Below are 14,752 nucleotides of genomic sequence, written 5' to 3'. Positions count from 1 at the left end.
ACACAAGCCCTAAACTCACCAGTTTCATAGATCCCTGTTAGGAATTGGATCTAAAAACTGTAGCTTGTATCATTCTCAGCAGTTTACCCTGTGATGAGTTTAGCCAACTGGAACATGGGAGGGGACAGACCCCACTAGTGCCCTCACTCTGACACCAACTGCAGGTTATGAATCTTCAGGGCAACCTTCACGTCACACAAACTGGCTATGAGCTTATGGGTCCCAAGACACCCTCACATTCTATTGTTTGTGAGCAAGACTCATGGACCTCAGAGATGTGTTACACTTGTCATTAGGATCTGTCATAGTGAAAAGAAAGATGAAAATTAGCCAAGTAGAGCAATACATAGGGCACACTCCTGGGGCCATCCCAGAAGGGTCTGTGGGCTTCATCACCTCCTTCCAGGCACAACTGGAGACACTTATCTGAGCTTTTTCTACCCAGAGTTTGATTGCACACTGTGTAGGCTCTGGTTCCGCCGGACATTATAGCTGACACAGGGCAGCTCAAAACCCCACTGTGAACTGTGTTTGTTCTTAGACTGTCTTGTTGTTCAGACACTTCTGTCAGGCAGGACATTTCAGGGGCTTAGACATCATCCCTCAGTAGCTTAGGGCAAAGGCCAGACCTTTCTTTGGGGACAGTTAGTTTTTCCCTACACAGAGCCCCCCTTTTCATTGGCACTAAACAACCAGAAGACTAGTGGAGACTTCCCCCAACCCTGGGACCAGCCAGTTCTTCCCTACAAGCACCTGACCATAGGAACACTCAGTTTCCTGTTTCACCAAACCTGGGACATGGGTGGTGGTGGGAGAGAGAGGTGGGAGAGGGAGGAGAGGGAGAGATAATTAGAGAACTCTGGGGCTCAGTTTCACACTTTTCTTTAAAATAATTATTTCCAATACTCCTCTTGTGGTCTGGAATAGTATAGAACAGTATATTAAGAGCCTTTCTTCTTCACAGTGAAATCCAGATAACGTTGTTTAACTAACCTAAGATACATCACCGTGAAAGCCAACTTGTGACATTGGGTTGTAAAACTCAAATGGGAAGGTATAACAAAGTCATCTCTTTATTAACTGGTGTCCTGAATTGTTTAGGAAGGTGTTGTGTGAACTTTTTGTGTGCAGAACACAACATCCACTTTCCCCAGATAAAGCACTGTGGTGGTTTGAAAGAAAATGGCCCCCAAAGGGAGTGGCACTATTAGGAGGTGTGGCCTTGTTGGAGGAAGTGTGTCACGTGGAGGCAGGCTTTGAGGTCTCATATATGCTCAAGCCATACCCAGTGAGACAGTCCACTTCCTGCTGCCTTTGGATCAAGATGTAAGGACTCTCAGCTCCAGCACCATGTCTGCCTGCATGTTGCCTTGCTTCCCACCACGACAATAATGGACTAAATTTCTGAACTATAAGCCACCCCAATTAAATTAAATGTTTTCCTTTATAAGAGTTGCCATGGTTTTGGTGTCTCTTCACAGCAATAAAACCCTAACTAAGACAAGCACCAAAGTAATGAGTTTTATTGGGGTTACTTGCAGGAGTGTAGGTGACCCCTAAATGTCTGAATCACCCAAGTCTCCCCCAGCATAAACGGCTTCCTTAAAGCTGCACACATGGAGTCTGCTTTAGCTAATCTTCCTCACTGTAGAGACCTCACTTCTGGAGCACATGCCGCTTGGGAAGAATTGCATACAGGGTGTAGGAAAGGGTGACTGGAATCTTAGTCTAATGGCCTCTCCACCCCCACCTTCTATGAGGAATGTCAACGGGTCAGGCCTGATGGATGCTTGTGAATAGTCACAGCTACTGGGGACTAGCCAGGTGGTGATAACAGCTGTAATGCTTGGAGAACAGATTTCCACAGCAGAGGCTTTCTCCAGACACACTGAGTGGAGAGCTATGTGAAGGAAGAAAGCCTACCAACTGCTAGGCCATTCTATTCATTGGAACTGATCTGTGTAGGGTTGAATTCTCTACATAGAATCTGCATGATGAGGCAATATGGAACCTCCCTACTACCCAGTGAGTCTTGAGTTCTGGGACAGGCAGCACTGCCCTGTGCCCACATGGATTATACTTCAGTCTGGGCCTTCAAATATTTCTTCCAACAGGCTACCAATAATCAAGTGAGTTAAGTAGAAGGAGCTCTTGGGTAGGAGCCAGAACACTCAGGTCTGACCATGCTTTGATATTTGCACAGGTGAATACCTTTGAGCTAGTCACATCACCTGTAGGCTTCTGTGCCTTTTTTACAGAATGCATTGTTTGGGTTGGATCCACTTCTGACTCTAAAATCATCCAGTTTCCCCAACGTTACATGGTTTCTATTTGTACTATAAAAGTAGCATTTGTTTACTTTTAATCTAGGTAAAAAGATTGTTTCTGTTAAGTGTGTATGTGTGTTTGTATAATTGGTTGTAAAGTACAGATATTTTAAATCTCCACTTGTCCTAGTCAGGTTCATTAAAGCTACTATTCTTTTTTTTCTTTTTCTTTTTCTTTTTTTCATGTTTTTTTCCAACTTTTTTTATTTGAATTAGAAACAGGATTGTTTTACATGACAATCCCATTTCCCTTCTCCCACCCATCCTCCCCTACCCGCCCCCAAAAGCCACTATTCTTTAGACCACAGTTTCTCAAGGGGTGGTCCCAGGACCAACATCATCAGCACCAGCTGAGATATTACAAGGGCATATCCCCAGGTCCCATTCCATACCTACTAGATCAGAAACTCTGGGGCCAGGCTCACCAGGTCCCATCCAAACCTACTGAATCAGAAACTCTGGGGCCCAGTAATCTGTCTTCATAGACCCTTCAGAGAATTTGGAAGCATCCTCAAATCTGAAAGCCATTATTTCAATTATATTGCAAAATATAGACTCTAAGATAATTTCAAAGAAAAGTCACAGCAGTTAAACTAGCATAGCATTTACCAGGTGTCTCACACCATTCTAAATGCTTGCTGCATATAGTTTAATTTGACCTTACAATAAGGCTAGTACTATTAATTCATGTTTTGGAAACTAAGCAAACATAAATATTGCAGGTAGGTCCAAATATACAGAAAATGCCAACATGGTTCTGAAGCCTTTCAACCCATTGTCCCTGTATAAACAGGATCTTTCTCTATGTCTCTGTTTGTTTCAGGGCATTTAAATCCTTCCTTTTCCACTTCAGTGTATTAAAATAACTATAACCAGCAACTGATTCATAGTTATCTAATTCTATTTCAAGTGGCATGGAATATAAAACCATTACTGATTTGTTTTTGTTTTTGTTTTTTGAGGCAGGGTTTCTCTGTGGCTTTGGAGGCTGTCCTGGAACTAGCTCTTGTAGACCAGGGTAGTCTCCAACTCACAGAGATCTGCCTGCCTCTGCCTCCCGAGTGCTGGGATTAAAGGAGTGTGCCACCACTGTCCAGTACCATTACTGATTTTAAGATTGTTTCGAATGGTATAACTTAAAATATTCAAACTCAATTTTAATTTTGAATTACGGTAGAGAAGAATTACTATTAAAAGAAGAGATTGTGATACCCATGAACAGCCTGAAAGCAGTATCCTCAGATCATCTCCTCAATTAGAACTTTCAGAACTTAGACTGTGTCATCTATTGGGTTTCCTCGTGGGTTTGTGCCATTTTTCAACCCATCTGCAAATGTCTGCAATGTGGCCTGTTAGAAATCTTTACTTCCTCAGCATCTGCATAGACTCCCTGACACTGGGTCAGGGAACATGGCTAAGTTGATATAGTCATGATCCATAAGCATCAAAGGGTTCAAGAAACATCCCCTTTACTGGGTTAGCATCAGATTTTAAGGAAAGCACAGGCTGATTTCACACCACAGAGCTTACTGTAGCGTTTAAAAGAGCAGGTCAAGCTTACTTATGCTCCGTGATGTAATAGGACCTATGAATCCATTCAATGTGAGCAGGAGTTGGAGGGTAAGGATTGATGACAGTACTCCTTTATTCTACACAGAGGCATGTTAGGTGCCCTTCTGTTAACTATTCCTTCATCAACAGTCCATGACTCTCTTAAGTTTATGTATGTATACATAGAATGCATGGAAAGATGCATGTTATGTTAGAAATTAGACATTCATTTGTAAAACCATGTAGTTTGATTTTTTATGGAAGAATTCCATGATAATCAAACCCTCTGAAAGTAAAAACAAGTGATTAGAGCTAAACTGACATTTAACATACATAGAGACCCTTTTCTATGAATGGGGCACATTAATGTTAGATACAGTTCTAGGTAGCTTCCACTGTCAACTTGACAGAGCCCAGAATTATCCATGGAATCTCACCTAGGGGACTGCCTCCATCAGATTGGCAAGTTTGGGGTATTTTTGGATTGCTGATGGATGTCAAAGAGCCCAGCCCACTGTGTATGGTACCACCCCTGGGCAGATGGTCCTGTGTTGTGTAAGATAGCAGGCTGAATATAAACCAGGGAGATCAAGACAGTAATAGAGTTCTTCCATGGCTTCTGTTTCAAGTTCCAGCCCTGCTGGAGTTCCTGCCCTGGCTTCCCTCAAAGATGAACTGTGAGCTGTAAGATGAAACACACCCTCTCCTCCCCATATTGTTTTTGATCATGGTGTCCATCATAGCAAAAGAAAGTAAAGTAGGACAGTAGTGCTTTGAGAATAGACCTGAAGTACTTAGGAGCAAATTTAAACACAAGTAATACTGTGGTAATCAAACTATCTGGGTTACTTGCCAGGAAAGCTAAATATTTGCATTTTACAGAATAGTTCCAATTATCAATATTCTGCCCCATTGTCAGATGTGGGAACCAGAGAACTGTGTCTTCATGGAGTCCTATTGGAAACATTCTATTAACTACAACTTCTTTTGCTTTAGGGCCTATAATTTAGATGTTTTTACAGTTTTAGCTGAATATTTCCTCAACTAGTCAGGTTAGAGAAGTAGAGTAAGGAGGGTCATATAGCCAGCATATGGGAGAGCCAGGCTATGCTGGGAGCTCCAGGCTATTTCATGGAGTCCTAACAACCATGCTAGGCAAGCATTAGGCCTCAGTCTATAGAAGAAAGTCAAGTACAAACATGTAAAGTAATTTGATCTAAGTGGTAAAATCCAGTGTGAGTTGATCCTTAAGGAGGTCATGTGTGTAGGTGTGTGTGTGTGCGTGTGTGTGTCTGTGTGTCCATCCCCTTTCTATCTGTACATTTAATATACTGTTCCTGCAATGAAGGATACATGGTCTTTCCATCAAAATCACCTTTTTGATCAGTTTTGGGAAGTATATTACAAAAGTCCGGCAGTTATATCTTAACACATAGCTTGGAAACAATGAAGCTAAATTGACAGCTTGATGTTTTCATTGGCTTTCTTACCAGTTCCTGTGTATGATTTATAACATACACATATAATACCAAAATGCACAAGGTCAAAAGTAACTCCAAGAGATGAGTATAAGTCAGCCACCGTTTGTGCTGAGTAGAAGTGAACAAAATGGAATTTTATATTGTTATATTATTATTGTGTGCCTTCTGGTCTCATGGATCTTTCAGGATCTACAGCAAATCTTTGCTGCATTAAGCCTTCCAAGGGTTTCTATTAATAATGACTCTGTCCCCAGACTGTCAAGACAATAATAGTTTCTAAGTAGAAACTGTATGGCAAGTAATATTTTTGATGTTCCTAGAGATAATGGGTGACCTGTAAAATTTCAATACGGCAGATTGGACATAACTGAACCTAGAATTTAACCTCATTTCCTGGTGGGTCTGGTGTGGTGTTTCCCAAATGTTCATCTCTAGTGCAGTCATAGAAACAGGTACTTCTTAAGAGGGGAGGACAAAATAACCTGACAAGAACCTAAGAACCCTCTTGAGAAAGATGAAGCAGTGATACCATCAGCCAGTCACATGCAATGAGTTTTGCTAGGGTTTTCAATCCGGGGATCAGGGTTTCACACCCCTCCTCTGGGGCTTACCTGTACAAAACACATTACAGATCATTTCTGACACCCACTCTGAAGTGTAGCTAGTGTGAATTCCTATTTTCCAGGTGAGAACCTTCCCAAGTTCAGGCAGGACTCCAGCTCACATGCATCTGGCAACAAAGCCTGTATTGCTTCATTTTCATTTTCTAATTCCAAAAAGAAGGGAAATGATTCTATTCTGGCCAAAAAAGAAAAAGAAAACAAAATAAAACAACTAGGGGAGATGCTAAAATTTTGGATAATATACATCGAAACTGTAGGCTTAGAGTTAGTGCTAGGAGCTCTGTGCAGCTGCCGTTTCTGGGGTTCTTCTGTATTGGGCCTGTTACGTATTCTCTCACAGCTCTATGGAGGAGGGTCGTTGCTCGTACTAGGGGCAGATGGAGAAAAACTAAAACTTTTGGTATTTTGGTGGATAATCCAAATCAGTTTCACTCCCTCACTTGATTGAAAGGCATCACTATAGAAAGATTCATGGAGCTGCAAATACAGGGGAGAGGAGCCAGTTCACTCCCAGGAGGAACCACAATGTAAGGGCCCCAAAGGGCTCTCCCCTTGAACTGCCCCTTACATTGCACATGTTTTCAAGCAGTAGATGGTAAATCAGGTCACAGCGGTGATTTGGGCAAAAGAATCAGAAGGCATGCCTCATCATCATTGGTCCCTCCAGGCAAACAGTAAGTGTGTTCAGGTATCAATCTGTGAGCCCTGGAGGTTCTATGTGACGATTTGAACAGAGTACAAATAATCAGATGTGTCTGCCAGACTTTGATGTGCATCAGTGAAAAGATGCAAATTCTGCCTCTTGAATATGGCACTAGGTTCCGTGGGAACATCCCCAAGAAAACAATAACATAGGCTGGACCATTATGCAAGTCCAGTTATCCTACCAGAGCACAGGTAGACTTTTCAAAATGCCTTTAGCAACCCAATCTGCAGATTGCTCTTGGTGTGACTGTTGCTGAAACAGGTGTCTGGGGGTATGAATTAGCATAACAAAATGTTTTCCTTGTGGCAGCAGCCCATGAAATAATCAGTGCCATCTGCATTTATCTGAAGTTTGGTTTCCAACATGCACGCAGAGAGTCAGCCACTTCCTTGTGTTTGATGCCGATTTGATCCCGAGGGTGCCTGACGGAAACATGTTCACCATTTCCAAGGAAAACACACATCAGCGGGGCAAGCTAAAGCAATGACATATGATGCTTCCCCCTTCATGGATTATTTCCTTTTCTCACTAAACAAAACAAAATCAAAGGCACACATAAAAGACCGCTTCCTCAGAGCAGTGTGTGGCAGAGCCTGTTAGGACAGAAAGCCACCAGTCCCTGTGGACGCACTTGCTGTACTCTTGAAAGAGCCACTTCTGCTAGAGCCTCACTTCTGCTGGAAGTTCCCCGTTTTCTTACCTTAACCTATCTGTAGCAATCAGAGCCTTGTGCAGACTTACCTTCTCCAGCCCATCTGCTTTACCACCTGGGAGAGCAGGAGCCATCCAGGCTACCCTTCCATCTTGACTCTGTTTCTAGAAGTGGCACAAAATAGTAATGGCACAGAAGGCTCCTTGTCCAAACTCTGAGATGATAATAGCATCCTCTTAATAAGGGCTGCCCTAAAGCCACGGAGGTCAGTCCTTTTTAATGAATACCACAGAGCATGAGTCTAGCAACTCAAGGCCACTGTAGGTCTGTACAGTCGATAACTACAGGGCTGGGGATGTGGCTCAGTTGATAGAGTGCTTGCCTCACCCTGGATTCAGTCTCCAGCACTGAATAAAAACCAGTGTGTTTGGTGCACACCTATAATCCCAGTTTCCAGAAATGGAGACAGCAGGATGAAGAAGTTCAAGGTCATCCTTGGCTACGTAGTGAAAAATCCAAGGCTAGCCCAGACTGTATAAAACCATGTCTCAAAACCAACAACAAATTTGCAATAGACAATGTATACTTCAATCTATTTTCATTTATTTATTTGTTTATTTTTGTATTTAGGTCCAAGAGGACCTTCATCAATTAAAGCATAAATTAACAAAATTCTCAAGTGAGGAGACAAAAGACCCTCTGGACATTCAAAATCTTGAGACAGCAATCCAAAGGACTGAAATGGGGTTAAAAGTAAGTAAAGCTTTTTAGATGGTAAAATACTGAGAAGAGAAGGAAGGATTGATGGTCCTCACAGGTCCCTGTGTCACTGTTTAGCAGAGCTGGGTTTAGGGTGACTACCATCCTGTCTTCCTCAGATGGCTGCTTGAAACTCATATAGGAGAAAGACATTATTCCATGTTGGTATGCTGGGTCAGATCTACACAGCCAAGCTATTACTGGCTTTGGTGCAGTTTCATTTGTGATGAGGGCTTCGGGTCACTTAGCTTTGAGTCCCAATTGTTCATTATGTTTTTTGGGACATTTGAAGTAATTTGGCTTTGAGAGGCCTAATGATACCTTAGGCATGTAATAACACAGTGTTTTGTGCATTTTGGGGGCCTTAATTACACAATCCAAAGTATTGACCTAATGAAATGGAGTAAATTAGCTGAGTATTTTACATCTACCATAATGGCCTGAGCTTTGACTTTTCTGTAACAGATTCACATTGAGAAGTATCTAGAAGTTGTAAACCACCAGGTGTTAGTGGCTCCTGTGCATGAAAACATACATTCTCCTGTGACTCCCAAATGGTAAGTAAAATAGCCATGTTGCAGCCCGAGGTAAATAACACTCAGAACCTTTTATCTCCTGGTGAAATGCCTGAAGTTTGTGTTAGAATTTGGAATTTAGGGATACTTGCTTGTAGGCTGTCCTCAGTCCTACTTCTTGGCAGCATGACAGTTGTTTTGGGGTCCAAGGTTGCTGTTGCTTTTTGGTGAGAAATGGTTAAAATTCTTCAAAGAAATATGTGAATGAGAATGGATTGGGTTTTACACTCTAGATCCCATGGTGCATTGTTTACAGTTTTGTGCTTCCATGTACTTTATTACTAAAGTAATTTGGGGACTGGATTAGAGAGTACACACCGCCCTTCTAGAGGACCTGCGTTCAATTCCCAACACCCACAGTAGGTGGGTTCAGAACTTCTTGTGGCTCCAGCTCCAAGAGATTTGACACCCTCCCCTGGCCTCTATGGCATTCCTCCCTCCTCTAATATACACAGTGCATACAGTTCACACAAATATACTCATATAAAATTAATCTTAAAAATAATTTTGGGCCGAGCGTTGGTGGCGCACGCCTTTAATCCCAGCATTCGGGAGGCAGAGGCAGGTGGATCTCTATGAGTTCGAGACCAGCCTGGTCTACAAGAGCTAGTTCCAGGACAGCCTCCAAAGCCACAGAGAAACCCTGTCTCGAAAAACCAATAATAATAATAATAATAATAATAATAATAATAATAATAATAATTTTGGTATCTATAGTAAGCAAAAAATTAATATAGTTTGATTGAAATATTATATCCTAAGAGTCAGGCCTAATAAATGACTATAGATTAATCTTGGTAGTTAGTCTTAAGTCCCTGTGGCTCTTTGTGTTTTGTATACGGACCCAACATATGTGACTGATGGTAAGCGGTAAAGGTAGTGCTCTGAAACTGCAAGGAGACATGGAGAGGTATGGACAGAGCCAAGTCCCAGTGCTAAATAGTGAGGAGTAGAGCTTTGAGAAGGCACTGTCGCCCTGTCTCTATCATGAATGTGGTGATGCAGGTATCTGTTATCCTTTGATAGAGGTGACCCTGTCCTGTCATCCCTATGTCTCTCCTTGCCTTGCACACATAACCGGTCTGTCCTATCAGGTTATTCTATATTCACTACATTTTCATCCTCACTTCCTAGATGCAGTACCATCTAGATATTAATTATTAATGCTTTGTAACAGATTATCCGAGCTTAATATCTTAGGACACCAACACTTATTATCTCATAGTTTGTTGTCAGGAATATATCTGGGCACAGTTATGCTAAGGGCCTCTACTCAGGGTCTCTCACAATCTAAGTGCTGACTGGAACAGTCCCCTTTAAGATGACATGGTACACAGAAGGCAGCTGCATGAGAGATGGGCAAGGACCTGCTTCTAGCCTTACTCACCCAATCACCATTTGCCTTTTGGACCCGTTATCACATGGAATCATATAGGTTCTCATTCTGAGGAACAGACGAAACTTTATTCCATCTGGGGGCTTCTGGAAGCAGAAAGGGCCTGAGAATGGCCCAATGATGGGCAACATGGTACAGGAATATTGTGTCACCATCATGGTGGCTTCAAATGACAGTGATCCTCCTGCCTCAGACTCCCTAGTGTTAGATTACAAGGGTGAGCAGCCATGCCTAGCTTCATCAATGATTCTTTGCTGTATCAATACACCAATGATCCAGATCTCCACTTCTATCTGGGTGTCTGAATATAAAGCCTCACTCTTCTTCCTTTCCTCTTCTCTGTTCTTGTCATCCTGAGTAGGACCATCTTATCAGCCCATATTTAAGGGCTTCCAGGAATCTGTACTCCTGGTAGCACTGTAGCTGGTGCTCTGTGGATTGAAAAGAATCTAAATTCAGAGCAAAGACTCTAACGTGGTAAAAATTGCAGTGCATGATACCACCTGTCTAAATGGAGACCCCCGTAGAGCAGACTGGAGCATGGAGAGGTTACTGTAGGCCATTTCAGAGAGTCCACGGATAAAGTAGTTCATGGGCTCAGGCATACTGAAAGGAAAAGGGAGTGTTTTCTGGGGAGAATAATATAACATGCATGAAAACCACACAGAGCATGCTCTCAGAAGGTCTGCTCATCAGGGAGACAAGTCAGCTTGGTGAAGCAACATGGGGAAAGAAAAATGGGCAGGTAGAGCAGGGGGCAGACTGGACAAGAGTAAAATCTAAACTTCTTTCCTTAGAAAGGAGGAAGCACTGATGGTTTTGTGTCAATTTGTGACTTAATGGAAGTGGTGTTTTGTAAAGACGACACTGGAAATGCTGTAGACAGAGGCTGGGGACAAACAGTCTAGATAGATCAGCAGCTGGATTGCCAGCAGTAGCCCATGTGTCATCAGATGGCTTATCTGTCACTTACAGTTATTCAGCAAATGTGTATTGAACAGCTGCTATTTGCTAAGCATGCCTTTACATACAGGAGCTATGTCAGTTAGCCACACATCTTGTCCTTCTAATCTGAGGTGTATAGACCTAGATGAAGATGTTTGCAGGGCTGGCCAGGGAAAAGAAAACCTGCATTCAAAACATGTGGAAAGAACCCCAATGCACTTGACATTAGATAGAGGTAAGAAGAGTGAGACTCAAGAGTCACTCCAAACATTGGGGTCTAGGCCACTGAGAAAGTAGAGGAGTTGTGTGGGTCTAAAATGTTGGCAAGGGGAAGTTGGCTTGTGGAAGAAAGGACCAGGTTCTGTTGTGACCTTGGAGGAGCTGCTGCTGCTGCTACTATTTCTTCTTTCTTCTTCTTCCTCTTCTTTCCTCCTCCTCCACTTCCTCCTCCTTTTTTTTTTTTTTTTTGTCAGTGAAAACAACTGGATTTAAAATTTATTTTAGTGAAAGTGGTTTCTTTTCAATAACTGCATTTTGTAATGTGAAGCAGTGTGCTCTCAGGACTTAGCCCTCTGCTCCATGGGCTTCAGCTGTCATTGCACTCTCAGTTCCCCAGTGCTCTGGAGGCAGGGGGTGGACGTGCACTCTTCTGCGGGGGGCCTTGTGACCGTTTCAAGGCCTGGACGTGTGGCAAGCATTTAACAGCTTTCAGTTCTCATTCACTGAAGGAAGTTCTTGTGGACTTGAAGGGTGCATTCTTTTTCTAGTCCAAACATCTTCATTGTGTCTTTCCTCCAACACACACACCTTTTTGTACTTCTGATTCTCAGAACAAAGTGCCGTTAAAGGGTTCCAGAGCAACCCATAATATTTTTCATATTTTTCTAGGCTGAAATACTTTATCTAGGATTCATGATCTTGTGGATTTGTGATGAGTCCAGTCTATACACATGAGAGATCCCACATCTTTGTCACAGTCTGCCTGGAGGCCCCTGACGTGCTGAGCTCAAAACCACAGCCATAAGTGTAGTAATTCTCTTCTTTTTTTATAATTTATTTTTATTTTATGTGCATTGGTGTTTTGCCTACATGTGTGTCTTGTGAGGGTGTCAGATCTTGGAGTTATAGACAGTTGTGAGCTGCCCTATGGGTGCTGGGAATTGAACCAGGAATTGAACTGGAAGAGCCGTCAGAGCTCTCAACCTCTGAGCCATCGCCCCAGTCCAGTAATTCTTCTCTTTAGAGGCTTCATAGAACACAAGCTGGCAAACACTACCTCTACCGGGTGATCAGGGGTGCTTAGCACCTACAGTAACTAAAGTCAACCGCATCTCAGCCAGAGCTACCTAATAGGTATTGTGCCTGTATCCAGCCTGAACTTCCCTACCAACTGAGGCTGAACCTAGAGTTTCCTAGTGCAGAAGAGAAGATTTGAGAAAGACGAAGCAAGAGACACTGGGTTTTAAGGCCCAGGAGGTTGAGCTGAGAAGCTAAGGGTTAAGTGACTAAACAGACAAGTCCACTGCTGACTTTGAAAGGTCTTGGAAACAACAGGGCCAACAACTAGGCACACATGTGTGCAGTTACACGAAAAGCTTTACAAAGTACTTTGATGTGTGTTGCCTGAAATCAGCCCTGGAAAGACACGGGGTAAGTCATTATCCCCATTTCATAGACAAAGACCTAAGACTGAGTAAGGTACACAATATCACATGCCAAGAAGTCTGCAGGAGAAAACCCAATCTTCTGATTCTAATGCTATTGAAAGAGAGTGTAATCGTGTTTGCAGCAGTTTTCAGTATGTTTAAAATTTTAAAAGAAATCCTGGTAAATTTAACTAAAATTTAAAAATATAAAAGCTCTTTAGTTGAATTAAACAATCCAATGAGATAAAACATGCCAGCCCATGCCGATAAAACCTGAGTTTTCGGCCACTTATAATATTTAAAAAAATATGTTTAAAAACATTTATTTAGGGGCTGGAGAGATGGCTCAGAGGTTAAGAGCACTGGCTGCTTTTCCAGAGGTCCTGAGTTCAATTCCCAGCAACCACATGATGGCTCGAAACCATCCATAATGAGATCTGGTGCCCTCTTCTGGCCTGCAGGGACACATGGAGACATAACACTGTATACTTAATAAATAAATTTAAAAAAAACATTTATTGATTTGTGTGCATGTGTTTGTGCACATGTGTGAATGCAGGAGTGCCACACCAGATATGTGGAGGTCAGAGGACACAGAGGACAACTTGAAGGAACTGATGGGTTCTTGCCTTTCACTATATAAATTGTGGGAATCAAATGTAGGTTGTCAGGCTTGGTGACAAAGTACCTTTACCCATTGAACCATATTTCCAGTCCTCATTTTATAGTCTTAATTTTTAAGTTTAGGACTGTCACTTGCAAATAGGTTAAATTATAACTGGCAGATTGACTGATCCACTTATTCTTTGAAAACAAAGAATCTATAGGGAAAAATAAAGAAGGGGTTCTTGGAGAAGAAACCATATGGAGGTACTGCCAAGGATATTGAGTCTTAGTTTAAAATCAAAAGAGGAAGACACAGTCAGAGGCCAGTACAGATGTTGGGCAGGTCAGGAGTAGGTGGAGTCAGTGTGTGTCAAAGCATCAAACAAACACACAGACATCTGGTAAGAGCCTCAGAGTGGAGAGTAGGGCATCTGTCACCAGTGAAATAATCCGGTAAATGAGCTCTCCTGTATTGAGTTGTCTCTTTGCCTCTCTTCTCATTAGATGAAAGGGTTGGGGAGTTGTATGAGTGCTGAAAAAAGCAAACTAGTAGCAAATGGAATAAAATAACATTTCTGGGGAGACACCAAGAGGTGTCTTATCTGGTCCTCCCCTCTTGCCAAGGCATATCCTTTCCTCTTATTAGGGTCTAGAAGAGTGAAAGGAACCTAGACCAGGGCATGGAGTTGGCATCCACAAGGGGTCCTTGGGTATTCTCTTTCCTGTTCTGTACGATTGAATAATCATGGTCTTCCTCTCAAGAAGGCAGGAAGCCTGCCAGGTTTCTAGGATCCCTACAAGTCCGGAGGAGGGCCAAGAGCATCCCTCGGACCTAGCTGTCAGAGTATGGTGCTAAAGTAGGATGCAGCTTGAGAAGAAATGAGATGGGTCAAGATCAAAACACTAGAAAAATACTCAGTGGTTCCTCAGGGAGCTCTGGCCTGTGCAACCTGCTTTGTGCATCATTTGCCACAGAACACACCAGACTCGTCTGTTTATGACAGTCTCTTGGGTCAAGTGTAGGACAAGCCGTGATTATCCACCCAAGAGTAAGGAAGATGTCACTCACAAGAGTATCACGTAGTACTTGTGCTGGTTAGTCTTTATTGTCAACCCAGCACAACCTAGAATTGCCTTGGAAGAGGGTGTCTCCAATGAGAGACTGGCTAGATCAGGTTGGCCCATGCCATGTCCGTGGGGAAGTATCCAAACTGTTGGTTGATGAGGGTGGTGGCTACCCCTGAGCAGGTAGTCCCAGGTTTTATTAGAAAGCTGGCTGAGCAAGATGAATGCTAGCTAGTATGCAGTGTTTCTCTGAAGTCTCCACTTTCAGTTTCCATCTCCAAGTTCCTGCCTCGACTTTCCTCTGTGATAGACCGTTACCTGAAAATAACCCTCCCTTCCAAGTTACTTTTGGTCCCAGCAATAGTAAAGCAAACTAGGACTATTGTACAAAGCAATTCCTAACTTGTTTCTTATGTAAAT

At 42.6% G+C, this 14,752-nt stretch overlaps 1 protein-coding gene across 1 annotated transcript in view; it reads left to right on the top strand.

The window, feature by feature from the left end:
- Iqch (IQ motif containing H) overlaps positions 1-14,752 on the top strand; it is a 184,022-nt gene that overhangs the window by 865 nt on the left and 168,405 nt on the right. Inside the window, exons 2-3 of the mRNA XM_027414782.2 lie at positions 7,971-8,093; positions 8,565-8,656. Of these exons, the coding sequence (XP_027270583.1) occupies positions 7,971-8,093; positions 8,565-8,656 (215 nt within the window). The remainder of the gene's footprint in view (positions 1-7,970; positions 8,094-8,564; positions 8,657-14,752) is intronic.

Source organism: Cricetulus griseus, chromosome 4 (genome assembly GCF_003668045.3).
Source record: "Cricetulus griseus strain 17A/GY chromosome 4, alternate assembly CriGri-PICRH-1.0, whole genome shotgun sequence".
NCBI lineage: Eukaryota > Metazoa > Chordata > Mammalia > Rodentia > Cricetidae > Cricetulus > Cricetulus griseus.
The sequence above is the reverse complement of the archived record's forward strand: the minus strand, read 5'-3'. Positions and strand labels throughout refer to the sequence as shown.